A 22,095-nucleotide genomic window follows, 5' to 3' on the forward strand; every position below is an offset into this window, starting at 1 on the left:
GGACCCGCAAGTGCAAAGGCCCTGTGGCAGGAGCACATTTGTGTTGCTCCACCAAGAAGGAAATTCGATGTTACTGAAGTGGAGGAGTGAGAGGAGAGTGCTGGGAAGGAGAGCATGTGAGGCCTTATAAAGCCAAGCAAGGGAGATTTCCATGTTTGAATTGTAGAGTGTATTCTATCCCACAGATGAACCCACTGCCTATTTAACCATTTCCCACTGATGGACATTGAGGTTGCTGCAAGGTTTCCGCTATTTCAAACACAGCTGCGATGAACACCATTGCTTCTCACCCTGGCTGCACATTAGAATAATCCCGAGCGCCCTGACACCTACCCGTGTCCAGCCCTGTCACTGGAGATTCTAATCTAACTGGTCCAGGAGGGCTCTGGGCGTTGGTATTTTTTAAAGCTCTCCAGGAGATTCTAATGTGTGGCTAAGGGAAAAGAACATGCCTTTTTGTGCACCTGTCTCCAGGGTGGATACTGAGTAGTAGAATTGCTGGGTGGGAGAGCACATGGATTTTAAAGTTTAATAGCTACACCAAATGGACCTCCCAAAGCCTGTCCCGCTCACTCTTCCACCAGCAGTGGAGTATCCAATGCTTCACACTCTCACTGACCTTGATATTATCCGTCTTTTTAATTGCTTCAATCTGCCAGACAAAGGAAATAGAGTATTCTATTGTTGCTTTAGCTTGTGTTTCCCTGGTTACCAGTGAGGTTGAACATCTTTTTCATGTTTATTCTGATTTCTTTGTCCATGTCCTCCCGTTTACAGCCTTTTCAAAGCAAAAATCTTGCCATTGTTAGTGATGATTTGTCTTTACCTCAATTTATCTAACCCAACAAAGAAAGGCCCTTCTGACCTTCTGGGAATAGTTAATCTTCCCCATTTTTCATCACGGGATCACATCAATTCTCTGAAGACATATCGGTGCAAAACAATTCGCAGGAAGCCTACTCCAGCCAGTAGCATAGGACAAAAGATGAATTTGTTTTTGTGTTTTTGCAAAAAAAGTCAACTTCTTGTGCACCTTGATATATATGCTTACTTCCAATCCTAATGCAATTAGGACAGGACTCATTCTAGTCTGTTCATAAGACAGAAGCGTTACTAGTGCAGAAGGGGTTACTGTCTGCTAATTCTGTGCCTGCTGATGGGAGACAGGTAACCTTGTTTAGAAGTCAAGTTCTTCCTCAGTGGAAACCTTGGCACACGAAGGCTCTTATTTCTAAGAATGACAAGCATTTCTGACACACAGTGGCGGCGTGCCTGGCTCTCGAGACACCTACTAGACCACCAGAGGTGTAAGTCAGTGGAGTTGGTTATATGGGTTTAATGTATGGCACACCGACGATTCCTGTTGCTCCAGAAGAAAGAAGTCAGTGCTTAAATGGAGCTGGAGGTTCTGACCACCCCCTGGCTCAGTGCTCACGAACTTGGACGGGGACATGCCTCCTGTGCCGCCAGTGTGAGCCCGGAGAGCGGTCCCAGTGACACTTAACCCAAGGGACGTCATCTCTTCCAACCCTGGAGGAAACACTGGCTCTAATGGACTGATCAGGGTATGGTGTGTGAGACTCTGATAGGGTGCCCCCTCTGGATGCTTCCAAGATCAACTCTGATTATAAAAGCTCACCTTTGCCCTGACGTTACAACCTAATGCCTACGTAAGAGGAAGCTCCACCACATGTCATTTGTCATCCTTGTGGTAGACAACACCTATCTCCCTCACACCCAGGCTTTGTCACGGTCAACTGGTTTTTGCTGCTAAGGAAGTTCCACTGAATTCCACTGGGCATCAGATATGTGACCGTGAGCCTGACCACGAGGAGAGAAAGAGGAGGGAACTTGGGAAGTGGGTACACTTTCTGGAGAGGATAGGAAGCTTCTACCAGGTATCTTAGGAATGTAAAAATGTCCTGTCTTGCCTGGCCGGTGTGGCTCAGTGGTTGAGCATTGACCCATGAACCAAGAGGTCACCGGTTCGATTCCCATTCAGGGCACATGCCGGGGTTGCAGGCTCAGTTCTTGGTAGGGGGAATGTAGGAGGCAACTGATTGATGATGTTTCTATCTCTGTATCCCTCTCCCTTCCTCTCTCTCTAAAAAAATCAATAAAAACATATTAAAAAACTTTAAAAAATTTTTCTGTTTTGGCCAGGCCAGCAAGGCTCAGGGGTTGAGCGTTGACCTATGAACCAGGAGGTCATGGTTAGATTCCTGATCAGGGAACATACCCAGGTTGTGGGTTCAACCCCCAGTGGGGGGAGTGCAGGAGGCAGCCAATCAATGATTCTCTCTCATCATTGATGTTTCTATCTCTCCTCCCTTCCTCTCAAAATCAATAATATATTAAAAATAAAATAAAATATCCTGTCTTGTGGCATATGTCCACGCAGGCAAAGCCCTAGAATAGTGGTCCTACAATTTTAGAATACCTAGAACTATTTTTGGGGGGATGATGTCTTGTGATAATGTACATTTCAGGGCCACTCATGGTCTTGACCAGGCCCGGCAATCTGCATTTCCCCCAAGCATTCCAGCTGAATCTGTTGCAGGTGGCTCTGAGGCTTTGAGAAACATGATTAGAATAACCCAACCTTGCTTTATTCCTCAAGGCATCAGCAGGAAGTCAAAGCCTGCAGACATGTGACTATGGCCAGGGACTTGAATGATTAGGATTGATAAATAGATGTCTGCAGTATTTAAATGCGTCACCTCTGTGTCTTTCCACTTTCCCTAGCCGCCTGAGAGCAAGGGATTTTATGACTTTGAGAGATTGCAAGTTTCTGATTCCATTTGGAAAACTTGCAACATGAAGGTCTGATTTCTATGAATGACAAACAAGCATTTTTAATGCACAGTGAGGCGTTCCTGGCTGTCTTTTGTCAGCACAGCACTCTGTCAAAAACAGTGGAATATTTCAGTTCAGTGATTCCCAGCTCTGATGGATTTGATGCCACAAAACTGTCTTTCCTTGCTCCACAAACACCCGTGGCTTACAGGGGTTCCCTGTAAAATCAGGAGGGGGAGACCTTTTTATGAGTTTGGGTAAAGGCTATCCTGACCCGAGTCTATTCCAAGAAAATAAACTACCTGGGGTTTTGGTCATTTGGAGGAGAAATGATTGGTTACAGTTTTCTTGATAAAGATAAAACAATTTTTTTAAAGGCAGGGACTCTGAGATTAGTTACAGTTTTATTGATAATGGATAAAGAATACTTTTTTAAAAGGCAGGACCACACAATTTAAAAAAAGGCAATAGCCTACTTCTGACAGTTTTATAAAGGAAACTTGGAGAACTCATACTCAAGGCTCTTTGTCTTGTCTCTGGGCCTGGTCAGCCATAAAGTCCGGTTTTCCCAGCCCCTCCCTGGAAGTCCTTGCTGCCTTTTCAGATCCTCACAAAAGAGCCTCCCTTCGGGCACATCTCCTAGGCAGTAACTTGACTCCCCAGAGTTAGATACACCACATTAGGCAGATGAGTTTGCTGATGGAATGAAAACTGACCACTCTGTTAATGACTGGCAGTGGTTAGTCGTTCTTCCTTTTGCATTTGGGAGGGAGGATGAGTGCCAGGTTTTGGCAGAAACTGTTCTCCTGGCCACGTGCATCTGGTTTCCTGGGTGGGTGCGGGGAGCTGGAAAATGCAGGTCCCTGGGCCTTACTTCAGACATAGCGAGTTGGAATCCATCGGTGTGGGGCTTGGGTGTCAACGTCCCCTAAACCTCCCCAGGGAACCGGGAGGCAGCCCAGAGTTTGGGAACCCGTGGGCTGTAATTTTCTGTATTGCCATTCAGTCCTTCCTATGGCTGGGAAATTTTATTTCAGAGGATGACTGAGAAATGGCTTTGTTGTTGGACTTAACGGAAGATAGAATCGATTCCATTCCCTAGTTTCTTACACACACACACACACACACACACACACACACACACGGCAAGCCTTTCAATTTGAGTTGCTCCATGGGTTCTAATTCTGGAAGGCATTTTTGTGTTCTTTGTTAACATGGAGGGAAAGGTGTCTATCGAAAAGGAACCTGACCATACAGACAGGGAAGTCGATTCTATCCTCACGCTATAGACAGGGAAACCGAGGCACAGAAAGCTTAATAACTTGCCAGGGTGGTCTGTGTGGCAGAGCTAGGATTTGAATCCTGGTAAAGCCGGTGCTGAAGTCCATGTTCTCACCACTGTGAACACTACTTCTTAGGAGGAAGGAGCAGAGAAGTGACTCACGCTCACATTTTAGAACCATTAACAAAGCCTCAATCACAAGCATATACACATCACTGCCTTGTCTCCAGGTAGAAATATTTATGTTAAAGATGGACAAAGTCCCCATATAGGAAGACTTCTGGGTCCCTTATAAAACTTCTTGGATGGTGTCTAATGGGCAAACTGAAATTTGAAATCCAAATTGTCCACCAGAGACTGTAAAATAGATAATCTCCAGGTTGCTGATGTGGTTGTTGTTCGTTTTTGTTTTGTCTTTTTTTGACCCTCACCATGTATTTAAGCAATGTGAACTGATCGTCAGCATTTAAAAGTCAGGAGATTTGAAATGAAAACCCAGCTTTCCAATGTCTTTGGGAAAATGGGCCCCATGGAGTCTGCATGCTAAGTGGTAACAATTAGCTGGAGCAGAGTGCTGGCTGCTCCCTTCAAATGGTGCTCTCTAATTTGCCCCAGTCCCCACCACACCCTATTGTCCCACAACCAGGCTGCTTCATTCATGTATTTTTTTGACTAACTCCTGAAGTCTTTTGATTTTCTTTCCCTTGGCTCTGACTCATCACGTGTTGTTTCATAGGTTGAAACCTCACCTACCAACCTCATATAAAACAATTCTGGAGGTAGCTGCAGGGCGAGTGCCATCCATTGGCCTTTGTTACTGAGTGTACCAGAAGGCACACGTTGGCTTCGAGGCTGTGTGGTGTTGTGGTTAAGAACAGTTTCCAGAGCCAGATATTCCAGGTTTAAACCCCGCCGTAACCACTCACTAGCTGTGAGACATCAGGCAAATCTTTGATTTCTTCACTTCTCTGAGCCTCAGTTCCTTCACCTGTGAACCAGGGATAGTAATACCTCATGGGGTTGCTCTGAGGAGTCCCTGAGGATTGATTCCTGTAAGGGCTTGGAGCAGTACCTGGTATGTGAGTGTCCGCCACTATTATTATAACCCACTTAATTCAAGCTTGGCTCTGGGAAGTGTGTATTTTCCGAAGTCCCTAGGAGTTAAGCCAGGACTTGGCCTTGTTCTCCTGGAACACACGCTATCCTTTGAGTTTGGCTCATGAGTTCAAAGCCTTGAACTCGATTTAGTGGCATCTTAAGTTCTCAGGTGCTCTCCCAGGCATGATAACAATAGTAGTGTCAGGATTAAGAAATGGTTTGCATTTTTTGTGCACCAACTAAGGAACAGATGCCTTGTTATACACATTTTGTGGATCATCTAGTTCACCTTCACACTAGCTCTGTTAAATGGGTACTACTATCATTCCCATTACACAGAGGAAGAAACTGAGGTTTAGGGACATTAAGCAGATGTCTGTACTACTAACCTGGCATTCTATGGCGCCAGACTTCCTGGTTACAAGTCCCCCCGCTGCCCCACCTTACTGTGAGACTTTCAGCCATCTGCTCACATCTGTTCTCTCCTTGCCCAAAGCCCTCCATTCTTTCCTTTGTGATACTCCCTGTTTTGACATCTCCTCCTCCATCCAGCTGCCCTGATTGCTCCTGCATCTGGCTTGTACCATAGGAAGTTTAGCTACTGTGACATCCACTATGCTCTTGGTTGCCAAGGGTGGGTTGGCTGATCTGGCAGGCTCAAGGGTGTCCTCTTCCCCCCTCACTCACCCATGGACCCCTTCTTGAAATCAAGCCAGAGGCCGACCTACTCAGCTCCTGGTAAATGGTATGGGAATAACCGTGCTGCTCTGGCTGTAAAGCTAAAGAATTTCCCAGAATTCTTGTCTGCCTTTCCAGGAGTTGTACAGGGAGACACAGATAGATTGGGCTTCTCATTTCTGAGTCTTGGTTGTCTGTCACATGACCTTACCCTCTGTCTAACCTCTGATGGAAAAGGTCATTGATTCTAGCAGATGGAGCCCATCTCAGCTGATCAGAGAAATCCGAATAAGTTTTCCCAAATCCAGAAAGAAACATCAACAGCATCCATCCCCTTATGAGGCGAGAGCTCGCTGGCAGTACCAAAAGCATGTGGTGACCCTTCTGCCCTTTAAGAACATTTTGGCTAGTTTAGTGCAAACCATGTTGGAACTCACTGAGCAGATCCGAGTGTTGGCAGAACAAGTCATAATCCCAAGTATCCCATTCATGCGCCCACAGTCCTGCTCTCTCACAGTTAGGTGGGACGGGTGCTTTGTTTTAGCCAATTGTGAGTCTAAGTGACATCTGCCACTCCAGGGCTGAGGCAGCGGAGACCCAGGTGGGATTCTCCGGTCTTCTCTCCCCTGGGTTAGCCTGAGGAGGCCTCATATTTTAGATCAGGGGTTGGAAAACTATGGTCCACAGGCCAACAACCTGTTTTTGTAAATAAAGTTTTATTGAGCACAGCCATGCCCATTCATTCACATATCATATATGGCTGCTTTTGTGCGAAAATGGCAAGAGTTCAGTAGTTGGGACTGAGATGGTGATAGAGACATATGGCCTTCAAGGCCTAAAATATTTGCTATCTGGCCCTCTCTCGGAAAACTTTGTTGACCTCTGTTCTAAATAGAGCAGCTACGAAATGCTGGAGCTTTGGATAGCATGGGGCCTCGAATGATCCCGTGGAGGAGAGACCCTTCCCAGACCTCCATGGCCCATGTAACCACAGCGAAGAAAAAATGGAAATGCTTTTGCTTGGGATTGTCTGTTACCAGAGAATAACCTAACCCAGCCTACCCGATCCTGACGGGCATTATTCTACATTGGGAGGGATTCCAAAAAGCCTACTTACTTCCTTGCGAAGTGAACTGCACAAGAAATACCGATGATGAGAAGGCCGATGATGATGGAGGCGATGGCCACCCACTTGGCATTCCTCCCAAGCCGCCTGGATCCTTCCACGTCTCCATTGTTGTAGCTGTTCAGAGACTGGGGGACACAAGGGAAGAGCAAGTGATGACAGACAACCCACAAGGAAAGACGTGCTTCTCAGGCTGATCTGAGCAGGCAACATGTAACCACCTCCTCCAGGAAGCCTTCCCTGAACTCCCAGGCTGGCTAACTTCCCCTTCTGTATTTCCTGATGACTTTCATCTTACCACAGCACATTGAAATGACTGATTTGGCCTCTCCCATTAGAGTGTAAGTGCTACGTGGGCAGAGACCATTATCTTGTTCAAGTGCCCACTGCAATAGTTGTCATGGAGAAGATGCTTGATAAATATTTGTATAATGAAAGAATAAATGGGTTTACTGTCTCATCCACTAAAACAGGAGTTTTCAAACTGTGGTCCATGGGCCACCTTCAGCCTGCTGTTTTGTAAATAAAGTTTTATTGGCACACAGTCACACTCATATGTTTACTCTTGTCGGTGGCTGCTTTGGTGCTACAGTGAGTGTTGGATAGCTAGGACAGAGACCTAAGGCCTAAGGGCTAGAATCCTTATTTGGTCCATGATGGGAAAAGCTCTACTCCTACTCTAGAAGGTTGATCCATGATGTCAGGGACTTGGGCTGACCTGTTCACCTCTATGCCCAAGTCAAACTGTCATTCACCTACTCAAACAGCCTTCCCGGATGTTAAAATATCGGAATGTTTCTGTATTGGCTGGTAAATAGCAGCTACCCCTCCAATGTCCCAACCACCCTGGCCTCTCCCCTGAATCCCCCTGACCTCACTGCGATCCAACAATTAAAGGGTTGCCCCTGGGCCCAGCAGAGCATCCAAGTTTGTTAATATTTTAAATACTGCCCATTGTAGGAGCTCACGAAATACTGGCTGAATGAATATGTCTGTTTCCCTACAGAATGTGGTTCATTAAGGGCATGTTGGGGTCCCCCTGGAGTCTAGCCCAGTTCCAGGCAAAGTGGGGGTGCTCCGAGAATGCTTGCTGCTGAGCTGAAGGCCCAACGCCATTCCTCTCTCTTATAATAAGCCTCTATCATAACTCCCATTGTGAGAACCCCCCCAAAGTTGTGCAGCAGCCCAAAGACCGGAAACACGCATTCTAAGAGGGACTCCATCATCGTAGATTTCAATGGGAACCTCACATCCTCATCCTGAAATCACAGCACTTGCATGATAATCACTCCTCTTCCTGGACTATTAAGTGAGGGAGGGTTTGGCATTATGCAGTCAATTACAAGCCAGAGAAACACCCAGTATGCCACAGGGCTTTCTGCTTCCGGAAGCTTCCATTAATTCTTGGATCCAGGCCACCTTAGTCAGCAACAGGCCAGGGGACTCGGCAATGAAAAGGACTTCCTTTCAGCCCTTTGTGGGAATGGAGAGCCAGAGCTCAGTGACGCCAGGGACTGTCATCACGGCGAGTTTCAGATTTCCAAGTCCCGAACCCTGGCGTTCTCAACCCTGGGTGCTCATTAGAAACACTGGGTTGTTGTTGTTGTTATTATTATTATCTTAATAAATAGCTGGGCCCTATTCTGGAAAGATTCTGATATAACTGATGTGGGGATCAGACATCAATTAAAAAAAAATAGTGGCCCTGACTGGTGTGGCTCAGTTGGTTGAGCATTGTCCTGTGTACTGAAAGGTCGCAGGTTGTGGGCTCAATCCCTGGAGCATGTGGGAGGCAACTGATCGATGTTTCGTTCTCCTTCTACCCTCCTCTCTCTCTAAAAATCAATAAAAACATTTAAGAAGCCGAAACCGGTTTGGCTCAGTGGATAGAGCGTCGGCCTGCGGACTGAAAGGTCCCAAGTTCGATTCCGGTCAAGGGCATGTACCTGGGTTGCGGACACATCCCCAGTAGGAGATGTGCAGGAGGCAGCTGATCGATGTTTCTCTCTCATCGATGTTTCTAACTCTCTATCCCTCTCCCTTCCTCTCTGTAAGAAATCAATAAAATATATTAAAAAAAAGTTAAGAAATTGTGGTGAAATACACATAACATAAAAAGTACCATTTTAACTCTTTTTGAGTGTACAATTCAGTGGCATTAAGTACATTCTCATCGTTGTGCAACCATCACCATCATCCATCATCTCAAACTCCAACTCTGTACCCAGTGAACACTAACTCCCCAATCTATCCTTCCCCAGACCCTAGTAACCACCATTCTACTTTCAGTCTCTGTGAAATTGACTTACTCTGGGTTCCTCATATAAATGGACTCAGACAATATCTTAGTGTCCGGCTTATTTAATTTAGCATAATATCCTCAAGGTTCATCCATTTGTAAAAAGTGTCAGAATTTCCTTTCTTTTTAAGGATGAATTATATTTCATTGTATGTATAGACCACATATTGTTTATCCATTCACACATCGATGGACACCTGGGTTGTTGCCACAGTATTTTTTTTAAGCTTTTCAGGATTGAAAATCTTTGGCAGTGATTCTTAATGTCCTGCAGGGTTATGGTGTTCAGCACCTTCAGATTTATCCCAAGGAAGTGTGTAAGAGCATGGGCTCTAAACCCAGAGTGATCTGAGTTCAAACCGTGCCTTATTAGCAGTGAGAATTAGAGCAAGTTACCAAGCTTTCCAGGTGTTTTCATCTGTAAATTGGGGACAATAGTAATAGTACCTTTTTCACCCTGGATAATAAATTAATGCATGAAGAGTGGTTAGCATTGGCTGAGCACATAGTATATGCTCAATAAATGTTAGCTTTTATTGTGAATTGTCACTACCTGTCTTGTTCTTCCTCAAAAAACTTGGTATCCTTGGAGTGCAACACAATTATCTGGGCTACTTATCAGAATCAGAGGTGGGGAGAACAGCCCGTCTGTGCCACATCTATGTGTGTAGGCTCTGCCCATGAGCACAGGTGACATGTGGGGGTCCCTGGGCCACTTGAGTTGTTTGTTTCAGGTCGCCTGACGAGGGGGATTTGGGTGCAGTGCAAGCCATGGCCAAATCCTGCTCAGCCTTCCATCACCTGCTGCCAATCTGGCCTCTTGTTTGTGACCCTTCTCTCTGCAAATCACCATCTCTCTGGGGCTCATAAGGGAGACGTTGAGTCGCTCCAGGAATGGGACCATGTTTGGCTTGAAGAATAGATGAAAAGCCTCCTTCAGTATCAACTGTGAACTGTTCTCTCCCCACGAGTGTTCTTATGGATTCGTTTCCTCCTCTGGTTCTTGGGAAAGGGGCTGACCATGGGTAAATCTGCTGGGTGGATATGAGGATCTGGGGGAAGGATGAGGTTGATACTCCGGAACTGTAAGATTTCGCTCTAAAACCGTCACTGTGAGGCTCTCGGCTTTAGGGTGGAAATCTAGCAGTGAAGGAGGAGGGGACTGGTGCCTCCTCCCCAAGTCACTGGCTGTAACTCCTCCAGATTGGAATCGCATACTAGCGTCTCCCAGTAGATGCTATGGACTGAAGTGGTAGAAATGGATTTTAGAGAAAAGTGCACAGTTTATATGTATTTTTTCCCGATGAGCTTAGAAAGCAAACTATCCCATCTGCTGTGGAAGAACTAGACAGAAAAGGGATGGCTTAGATATTTAAAATTTATACGATCTCGTTAACTCTTTTACAAACTACCCGTGTGATTTGTGAACATGTAAAGCATTCAGACACTACAGAGACATGTGCAGTAACTAGTAAACTCCTCCCAACCCCATTTCCCAGAGAGAACCACTGCTAATAGTTTGCATTTGCTTCCAGATTTTTTTCTTCCCACGAATAATAGGAAAGGAACACTGACACTTTCTCTTGCTTTCAGTGTGAGTAAGCGCATCCTGTGCATCACAGTCAGGAGAAGGAAACAGCAATTTGCGCCCTGAGACAAACCAGGAATAACAGGGTCAGTCTGTCTAGTCCACAACCCCCAGCATTACAGCTGAGTATTTTCCATAAGTCTTGGCAAAGACAAGTTCATCCCCACCCTTTTGCGATTAAACGTAAGTCACTTCCTTTGTGGGTACTGTAATCTTTTTTTTTAAGTCTTTTTTAAATTATTTTTTTAAATTTATTTCAGAGAGGAAGAGAGAGGGATAGAGAGATAGAAACATCAATGAGAGAGAATCATTGATTGGTTGCCCCCCCCCCCCCCCCACTAGGGGGAGTGGAGCCCGCAACCTGGGCATGTGCCCTTAGCCGGAATTGAACCTGGGGCCAACACTCTATCCACTGAGCCAAACCAGCTAGGGCGGTACTGTAATCTTTTGAGAAAGATACTGTTTTGCTTTTTTATTTAAATTATCGTGAACAGACTAAGATAAAACTTGGTAACCTTGGCAATTGTGTATTTGTTTCCTTTAAATACTTGGGTTGTGCTTTTTACTTGGCTAGCTGGTTGTTTTGAAGTTGGTCGCTTGCATTTCATGTACCTTTTTTTCTTTTCTAAATGTTTCAGCGTCTGAGTCTTTCTTTGACAAAATAATAATGATAATGATGACATTTACTGAGCATTTATTATGTGCCAGGCACTGTGTTACATCCTATTCAAGGATTATCTCATTAGTCCTCATAACAACCCTATGAGGCAGTTGCTTTACTGTTTCCATTTACTGATGGGGAAATTGAGGCACAGAGAAGTTCAAGTCACATAGCTGGTTTGGTAAAGTGTGTGTCTCTGTGTATGTTTCTATACTGACACACTCAGAGTTCTTCATTAGTTTTTTTTCTTGTTATTCTAAAAATATGAATACTATCATACTATATTTGTTCTACAACTCACTTTTTTCCCCACTTAATAGAGGGCGGCCAACTTTCCAAACCAGTGCCTGCAGGTCTATCTCATTCCTGCGTTCTCTCTCCAGTTATGATTTAAAATAGTGAGTTCTATCAATAGATTTTCTAATGTTACACCATCCTTGCATTCTTGGGGAGGGGGAAATCTTAATCTGTCAGGCCCCATTTTGGGGAGCTAACTTTTTGTTTTCAAACAGCTTCTAACTTACAGAAAAATTGTGAGTGTAACTGTCTCGTTCTTGCTAATGGCTTTGTAGTAGTGACTTGGATGGTCACCCTCACCCGTAGACATTTGTTATTTATCGTCTGTGGCAGTTACATAAGAGGCTGCGGCGCACATCCTCGTTCAGATGTTTGTGTACACATTTGAGCCTCTCCTTCAGATGGAGCCTAGGAATTGGATTGCACAACCGCCCTCATTTTAAGGTGCTAAATGGCAAGTTCCTGTCCCTGTTCACTGTGCAAAGTATGTTAAAAAGAAGGACTTCAGCTTCTTTCCAGTTTTTATTCTCCTCCGAGAGGCAGGTGAACCTTTCGCAGAGTGAGGACAAATGGGCTCTCACCACACATTTCACAAGGCACTCAGAGTCCCCAGCGGTATCTTTTCCTTTTCTCTGGGCCCGGGCTTACACTGGAAAAATATAATCGCCATTACAAAACCCAGGGCTTGGTCAGTTGCCTCGAGCCAGCAAAGGTCACATCTGGACAGGAAAGCAGGCAAGTTTCTTTCTCCTGTAGTAAATACCAGAGATGTCATGACCACCCACCTGGTTATCTCAAGCGTGTCATTTGTACACCCCTTCCCTGGATGGCCACACGATGCTTCAATACCCACTGAAGGCAAGTTGGCCAGGAGCCAGAAATGAGGAGCAGCAGGACTGGGTTGTGAGGCCCTGCAGCCAGGATCCCGGCTGCCTGGCCACTCCTGGCATCCACATGGCCAACAAGGAGAGACCCAGAGCAACCCCTCATTCTCATCACTGGGGATGAACACCAGTAGGTCTGACGTACTGGGAACTGGTAACACTTTTCACCAAATGGTAAAGCTGTTCCACCGTCCAAGCCAGAAACGATGGGAAGTGCTTGTCCTTCCCCTCTTGCTGCCTCCCACATGGTGCCGCATGAGGAAGTGCTGCCTGTGTGGTGGGCTCCCAGGCGCGTTCTGGGATTCCTTCCTGGGCGGTTAAATTCATTTCAGGTAGAGGACATGGATGTCATAGCAATGGCTCTAGATGAAATTCTCCAAAGTTACACTTTTTATACTGCCCTGTGTCGGTGGCTTCCAACCCTGCCTGAACCTTAGAATGACCTGAGGGGCTTAAAACCATCCTTGTGCCCAGCCCCATCCCAAACCAATTGGACCAGGATCTCTGGGGATGGGACTCCAGCATCAGCATTTTTTGAATCTGATCCCAGGTTGAGAAGAATTGAGAACTACTGTCCTGGATAGCCATTCATTCCTTCATTCCTTCGTTCATTCATTCAAAAACTATTTACTGAACACCAGTTCTCTGCCAGGCAATGCCGCCTGTCCTCATGGAGCTTATATTCTGGTGAAGATGGAAAATAAACAAACAAACATGCAAATAAGACAATGACAGAATATTCTCAAGGCAAGAAGAATGGGGTGGAGTGAGGGAGCTCTGGCTGAGGTGGGGGCGGGCAGGCTGAGACCTGAAGACCTGAGAGGGAGCAGGCCTGCAAAACACAGGGACAAGAAGAGCCTGGCAGAGAGAACAGCTAGTGTGAAGGTCTGGATGTGGGAAAGAATTTGTTTTAGCTGAAGGCACGCAAAACCCAATGTAACTGAAATGTAGGAGGGAGGGAGGGAGGGAGGAAAGGAGACTGGGAGGGAGGGAGGGAAAGAGAAACAAGACCCAGCGACAGAGCTTTTGCACCTTGAGGGCCGCAGGGGCCAATGGTGGAGCCCAAAGCAGTCGGTGGGGTCTAAGCAAGAGATGATGGCAGGGCTGCCTGGGTCCCCGCATCGCCCACTGGAAGCAGCAGCCCGGCCCTGCGGTGCTGACAGTTCGCAGATGAGACTCCTGTGTGCGCATGAGAGAAACACCTAGAAATACAGAAAGGAATTGTGCCAGGAGCTGCCTTAGCAGGGAGGGATGAGAACCAGTGAAACCTGGGCTATTGTTTATTAACATAAGCCCCGTGTGCACTCACGGGTCATTCATGCCCAGGGGAACTGGGACGAAGACAAAAATAGATCCTGCCTCCTCAGTGACCACATTAGCTTGGAGTAATTGTTCTAGTTTGGAATGAGGGTTGAAGTAAAAGTAAACCAAGGAGCTGTGCTAAATATGGCAGCAGGCTGGCTTGAGACCAGGGCAAAAGTAATGGTCTGTTAAGAGCTCTTACGTGACACTCCACTGGGTAAGAGCCCTAGATCTCTAGTTTGGGGCCTATTCTGAGATTCCTTCCTGGGGCAGTTAAATTCATTTTAAGTAGAGGACATGGATTTCATAGCAATGGCTCTAGAACACAGGAAGCTTATTCCACCTCAGGGCCTTTGCACGTCCCGGCTCTGCTCCGATCTTCTGGTGGCTGGCTTCATCCTTTGCCAATCAGGTTTCTAAAGTAGGATTCTTCTCCAACACCTGCCCCCACTAGGCCTCTGTAATACTCCCTGTTTATTCCTTTCATGTGCTCTCACTCTCTGAAATGATCTTATTAATGTGCTGGCCTGTCTTCCTCCATTCATACATAAGTTCACAGTGAGCTGGGACCAGCCTCGTCTGACAAGCAGGGGAAGGCTGTGTTTGTCCTGTGCTGCCCATGGAAGTGTGGGCAAGTCTGCCCAGTCTCAGGAGAGAATGAACCCTTTGGCTATAGATCTGAAGCCACATTCCCCAAAGAGCTCATCTGTTGGTTCCCTGTGTCTCATTTCTTATTGGGTTCAGAATTCTTGAGGGGGAGAAGAGTGGTTAACCCATTGACCCAACAGCAGGCTGCTTCTAACTGGGAACCGTTAGCTCACAGGTGCCCCAAATGTCAGCTGTGTAAAGCTGGCATTTATCAGGATCACCATAGTGCCGGGCACATAGAAGTGTTCAGAAATTGCTGAGTGAATGAATGTGGGAGAACCTTTCCTCCCTGTTTTCTGCCCTTCAGAAACGGCGGTAAAACGTTTCCCAGGTGCTGTTTCTTTGTGTTGGCTTAAAGCTCTCCTCCCTAATCCGAATCCCTGCTCCTAGCTTTTCTCTTTGAACTTCAGAGTAACTGCCACCCAATGGCGGCAGGAGCCAGGGCGGCCGTATGTGGAAGTGAAGGCTGATGACTCAGGCTTTCTCTGTCTTTGGTCTGGCAAACTGATGGCTACTCGCTTCACTCCCTGCCTCTTCCATTTCCCTTCTCATTGAAAATGGGCCTTGGAATTTGCCACAATACAACACATATGTGGGAGAGATTTTTGGGGGGCTCACGGGGTGTTTGAAGTGATGGAGATGTTCTCTCCAATGTCTGTCTGTTGGTAGATACTCACCGAGGAGATAGTGTGGCTCAAGGGAAAATATTATGAGCCATATGTCCTTCAAAAGCTTGAAGAACTTAACTCAGGAGCCTCAGGTGCCCTCTATGGGGTTGAGAGACAGAACAAAAAAGTGGGCTTAACTATGGAAAACAGTATGGAGGGTCCTTAAAAAATAAAAAATAGTACTACCGCATAATCCAGCAATTCCACTTCTGGGTATGGAGCCAAAGGAAATGAAAACAGATCTTGAAGAGACATACGCACCCTCATGTATATCACTTACAATAGCCAAGATATGGATGCAACAGTGGATGAATGGATAAAGAAGTTGTCACACACACACACTCTCACACATACACTTACACACACTCACACACACACACACACACTCTCTCTCTCTCTCTCTCACACACACACACACACACACACACACACGCACACACGGAATATTATTCAGCCATGAGAAAGGAAGAAATCCTGCCATGTGTGTATCAACATGGATGGACCTTGAGGACATTATGCTATGTAAGATAAGTCAGACAGAAAACGACAAATTCTGTCTGATATCACTTATATGTGACATCTAAAAAGTCAAATGTGTAAAAACAGAATAGAGTCTGCTTACCTGGGGCTGGGAATAGGAGAATTGGGGAGATGCTGGCTAAGGGTACAGACTTGCACCTAGTAGATAAATATCCTGGAGACCAAATGCCCAGCACAGTGATTACAGTCAACGGTGCTGCAGTATACACCTCAGCCTTCTAAACACCAGAGCTCCAACAGACTAGATCTTAATTACTTCCAACACAAAATTATTCTCATGTGACAGGAGAGAGGTGTTAGCTAACACAACAATGGAAAGGGTATTGCAATACATATGTATAAAATCAACATGTTGTATGCCTTAAAAACATACAAAAATTACATGTCTGTAGTATATTAATTAAAAAGACAGTGGACTTATATTAGTGGAGGTAAGCTTCTGCTTAAATTAAAAACTCAGTAAAAGTGGGTATTTAAAGTGACATTTTCCAAGCATTTGCTTTGTGGCAGGAACAGTACTAAGCTGCAATTTCTCTATCCTTAAAGATTTCCAGGACTAGAACAAAACATCGGAATAAAACAGCATTTGTTTTAACTATAGAGCTGACCATTTCAGCTCAATAAGAACACGAGTTAGAGCAAGAATCACCCTTTGAGATGGAGAAAAATTCACTTATTTACCAACCACTCCCCTCTTTCTGAAGATTTTTTTCCTTTTTATCATCTTTGGGAAAAAAAATCTTTATTTCTGATAGAAATGAGATCTAATCATTTATTATAGAAAAAATTGAAAATACTAAAAAGTTACAGTAAAATTTGAAATGATAATAGCCAAGTTTTACCAAGTACTTTGCATATATTACCCCGTTGAATGACATGACAATCCCCTGGAAGTAGGTGATACTGTTTTCAACTTACAGATGAGGAAATCAATGTTGTGTTGGAATCAATGTTTATATTCACCTCTAATTTTTCACATTTAAACCACAACAAGAACAACAAATATTAATTAAGCAGTTACTCTGTGCTGGGTACCATGTTTCCTGTTTATTAACTCATTTTATAATTCACTTCATAATTAATGCTGGGGTGAGCATCCAATATGTAATGTTATGTCTTTCCATTTAGTTAATTTGAATAAATTTTTAATCTCTTGGTGAAGCTTTCTCCTTATAGATCATGTTTATCTCTGGTAGTTTAAATTTTTGTTTGCTATTGCCAATATTTTGATCTATTGAGTTGTCAGTACTGAAATTCTAATTTTAGCACGTGTTCCCTTTTCTTCAAAACATCTCTTTCAAAGTCATCTTCATCTTTATCATCCCTTGAATATCCCTTTCTCTTTCTCAGTGTGTGTGTCCCTCTCTCTGCCTGTTTCTGCCTCTGTTTCTCTCTCTCTCTCTCTCTCTCTCTCTCTCTCTCTCTCTGTTTCTCTCTCTCTCTCTCTCTCTCTCTCTCTCTCTCTCTCTCTCTCTCTCACACACACACACACACACACACACACACACCTGTGTAGGCACCCATCAGTGCCTGAACACAGTCCAGCTGTAAGGAATCTTTTTCTATAGATCAATATTGTCTTACTTCCCAAACTCCTAGATAGTAGGCTTCCTCAAAATAGCTTGATGGATGTGGGCACTTAGAAAATATTTGGTAGTAACAACTGAGCTTTCAGATGACTTCGTATTCCTTGTTTAGATGTTGCTTGCTCCTCATTTCTGTGCCGAAGGTAGTGCTGGGAATTCACAGCCTGGGCTTGCACATCACAAGGTGCATTTTCCTCGTCACCACCGTTCATTCATTCATGCTTGTCTCTCTCCTTCTTGGGCTTCTGGGCTGTTTTTCTCCATAAATATCTTCAAGGACAAAGTAAAAATTGTCCTGTGGCCTATCACTAAAGCCAAAAAGCCAGAGAGGAATTGTGCCAGGCTTGCTTGAGAGTACTGTACGAGGCTTCTTATGTTGATGGGGCAGGTCTACTAAAGAAGAGTGCTTTCAGAGCATCACGGCTGTGTTCCTATCTAAAGGCAAGGCGTAGTGGGCTGATGGTAGTGCCCCTGGAGGGTGGCCCATAAACTCCACGGCAGGACTGTCGTGTTTGATTCTGTCCCCGAGTGCCACCTTTTCGCATGAATAAATGGGAGAACAGCTTTCTTGCTGGGGTTTTTCGAGGAACAAGTGGAATTTTGTGAAAATGCTTTGAGAAGTAAAGGCATATAGGCAAATGCACTACTACTACTACCACCGCTACTACTACTAATGGCAATGCCATACTATCAAAATTGTCCAGAACAATGAAGTTATCAGTAGAGGACATTAAGTACAGGAGGTCTCCTTCACTTTGGGGAATAGGTGATATGATATAAAGGGTAAAGGAAACAGAAAGACAGATTCCTGGATTTCGCCTCTCGGTAAAAGAGAATGAGGGAGGAATAACAGCAAAACATGGCGAGAGGGACCCATTAGAAACACCTGTGCTGGAAGGAAAGGGGAGAGAGGGTCTACAAGGCAAGAGTGTTAGGATGGAACACCTCACAATGTCCCCATGTCGACAAAAGCTCAACTCATTAAAAGTGAGGACCAAGGAGTCATTAAGAACAGAATTTCCCAAGTGTGTTCTCTGGCACATCTGCCTTCGGTCAAAGGACCCTGGGCAGCATGCTTGCTAAATGCCCCAGGCTTTCCTGTTCCAAGGCACAGGGGTTGACCAAAGGCTTCGAGAAACCCCGAAGGAAAGCACACAGTTCGCTTTTACTCAACTTGCATTTGACCTCTCAGTTCCATCCCCCTATTTTCTGTCCCCCTCTCGTTAAAACTTGTTAACATCAGGCAGAAACAGTTGTGTGAGAAGGGGTTTTGGAAGGTCTGGCTTCATTCTTGAACTTGCAGAACTGGAGGTTTCCGATATGTTCAGGCGCATACTCAGAAGGCATCACACTTCCGGGTGAAGGGCTTTTAGTTGAAAATATTCACGCCCTGGACTAGCCAGTTGAGAATAGCACCACTTTCCACACGTGGAGCCACTGGTGTGCTGTGTGAGGACTGGCCAGGAAAATTGCCCTTGGGAACTAAACCTTGGCCAACCTCTCGGTGACCCTGGCATGAGCCTGGGTCTGCTGGGTATTTTCCAAAAAAGGTTATCAGAAATGCAGAACACGGGTGGGAAAGGAGAGATTCTCAGAGAAGTAGGAGCCAGCTTAGGGCTCTGTAGCCATTCAGCAAACATTGTATTACTTCCTTGAGAGTTCCTCAACTTGCCACTGTTTTTTTTCTTTATTTCTACCCTCATATTTTTAATTCCCAAGAACTGTTTTGCTTCTCCAATAGTTTTATTTTTTCCAACTTGTTCTTGTTTTGTGACACACACAGTTTCTTACTTCTCAAAGATGTTAATCATCTATGCTTGCCATTTTTTCTTCTACTTCTCGCATTATTAATTTCCTTACACTTCATTTGTAAACCACAGGTCTCTGAATTCAGAACTTCACAAGTGTATGCTAATCTTTGACAGCCTCTTCATGTTTGAAAATGAGATGTTGGAAAACTTCTTTTAAAAAGATATTTTTATTGATTTCAGAGAGGAAGGGAGAGGGAGAGACAAAAACATCAATGATGAGGGAGAGTCATTGATCGGCTGCCTCCTGCATGCCCCCTACTGGGGATTGAGCCCGCAACCCGAGTATGTGCCCTGACTGGGAATCCAACCATGACCTCCTGGTTCATAAGCTGACGCTCAACCACTGGGCCACACCAGCTGGGCTGCAAAGCTTCTTGAAGATGAGGCTTGTCAGTGGGGGGTCATCCTGGGGTGATTGGGTGGGGATGCCATCAGTTCTCTGGAGAACTCCTAAATGTTTGTATCTGTAGGTTTTTTCTTTTGGATGGTAACATCCTTGGAGAGAAATTCTCCAGTCTCCCGCCTGGATGCCAGGGTAAGGGTGTCAAGTAGGGGCAGGGTAGAGCTTCCTTGTTCAATACGCAGACTTCCCATTAACCCCGCTGGCAGCGCAGCCCCTTAACATTACTGTCTGCTGTGCCTGGTGTCTGCAGGCACTCTGATTAATCTCACCAGAGTGCAGGCCTCCCCTTCTATCGGGGTAGTTGAGGAAGCAGGTGCCCACTGCATGGGGTGGTAGACGATCTCTGATAGTTTAATGACTTTTTAATCAGTTTCTAAGATCCCTTCTCTATTCAGCCCTACCCTCTATGCCAACGGTTCTCAACCTGTGGGTCGCGACGCCTTTGGTGGTCGAATGACCCTTTCACAGGGGTTGCCTAAGACCATCCCGCATATCAGATATTTACATTATGATTCATAACAGTAGCAACATTACAGTTATGAAGTAGCAACGAAAATAATTTTATGGTTGGGTCACAACATGAGGAACTGTATTTAAAGGGCCAGAAGGTTGAGAACCACTGCTCTATGCCTGCCTTCAAAGGTGATGTCTCCAGTTAGTACCTCCAATTTCTGAACCTTCCTAGAATTTTGCAGGGCAAATTGTCTCCCCCCCCCCGTTGGCTCCTTCTTCTGCAGAATTTAGATTTCAGTGTTATTTACTCTGTAAAGTTAGCCAAGACTCAACTAGCCATTTTCCATATTCTAACATTTTTTTCCCACCTCTCTCATCCCTTTTTTTGTTCTCCTAATTTGTCCTTGGGTGTTTGCACCCTTTTAAATCCACATACTATCATTTAAAGTGGTTTCAGAAGGGAGTGGAGAGAAACAGATGTGTTCAATACTCTGTGCTTCACCAAAAGTCATCCTTGTTTATTGTAGGTGTTTCAGTTTAGCATTCATATTTACCTTTAGGCTGCAAGTTATTTATAATGGTGACATGTTTATTGGTTACTGCTTTTGTAAGTCTCAATAAAAACAAAAACTGCTATTGGAAAACATCCCTAAAATATACTCCTCTCCTCTTCCTCCCCCATCATCACCATCATTATCAATACTTACTGAGTTCTAGCGGTGTTCTAGGCAATGAAAACATTTAACTTTTACCATTTAAGGTCCACAACAGCACCTGAGTAGGTACCATCACAGCCCTCACTTTACAGGGTTGAAAAATCAAGCCTCAGAAAAACTAGTTGCATGAAATCACAAACAACAAAAAACAGAAAAGCTTTAAACTTCAATGGTTGGTCTCTAGACAGGTTCTGTAGGTGTGAGGAAGAAGAAATTTTGATGAGAGAAGTCTTATAAATTATCCAATCAAAAGTCCTTGGCTATTTGTATCCACACGTAGGGTAAGCAAGTTGGTTCAACTGTGCAAATGATTATATCAAAAGACTAGTGGCCCAGTGCACGAAATTCGTGCACCCGGGGGCGGGGGGGAGGGGTCCCCCAGCCTGGCCTGTGTGCCCTGTCACAGTGCGGGAGCCCCGAGATCCATTGCCCCAAAGAGGTAGGCCCCACCCACCCATCCGGGGTTCCTTGATGGATTGCCCTAAAGAGGTAGGCCGGAGCGGGGGGAGGCCTGCGGACTCCGGCGCCGGGCTGCGGCAGAGGCCTGTGGTCCCCCCCCCCCCCCCCCGGCAAAGCCCCCGGAGACTTCCTGGGCCAAGGACCCCCCCCTTGTATTGGTTTTGATGATTGGTGTTTATTGGGTATATTTAGTATGAAGCCCTACTTGCAAAAGAGGCCCGTTGAATTGTTCTTTTAGCGAGAAGGGGACACGGCGAAATGGCTTTAACTCATATTATGAATTGGGATCATCATAGAGAGTCCTCTCTCTCTGGCTTGCCAGTCTAGGTCCATGTGCGTGTTATGAAGCTATGGGCGTAGGATGTAAGCTAAATATTCCAAGCAATAGCCCAATGAGCGGTACGTGCTTCTATTCTCTAATATACGTAACAGAGCCGCGTGGTTCTCATGTGGACCTTGGTCTCGTCAAGTCAATACTAGCTCGGTGGTGAGGAGTATCGGCACTAGCGAGGAAGAGGAATACGAATGTTTTATAGGGACTAATGACTGAAAGCAGAGTGAAGTGATGAGACTATCGCTGAGACGACTGGTTAGTAAGATAAAAAGACCAGAACAGCTGCGCCGGCAAGGAATTCGACGAACGGATCATGTAACATAGTGAATGATATGCCGGTACTGCTGAGTTGGAAGTGTAGCATGCGGGGGGAGATTCAGGACTAGCCGAGGGAGCAGTAGTCAGACTCGAGTCAAGCACCGATGACTGACTGTACAGCTCACACATTGACGTAAAGTTCGTGACA

At 45.3% G+C, this 22,095-nt stretch overlaps 1 protein-coding gene across 1 annotated transcript in view; it reads right to left on the reverse strand.

Annotated features, from left to right (window-relative positions):
* Nucleotides 1–22,095, reverse strand: part of TMEM233 (transmembrane protein 233) — a 31,239-nt gene that overhangs the window by 4,029 nt on the left and 5,115 nt on the right. The window contains exon 2 of the mRNA XM_006096559.3: nt 6,972–7,108. Within this exon, the coding sequence (XP_006096621.1) occupies nt 6,972–7,108 (137 nt within the window). The remainder of the gene's footprint in view (nt 1–6,971; nt 7,109–22,095) is intronic.

Source organism: Myotis lucifugus, unplaced genomic scaffold (genome assembly GCF_000147115.1).
Source record: "Myotis lucifugus unplaced genomic scaffold, Myoluc2.0 scaffold_181, whole genome shotgun sequence".
In the NCBI taxonomy this organism is placed as follows: domain Eukaryota; kingdom Metazoa; phylum Chordata; class Mammalia; order Chiroptera; family Vespertilionidae; genus Myotis; species Myotis lucifugus.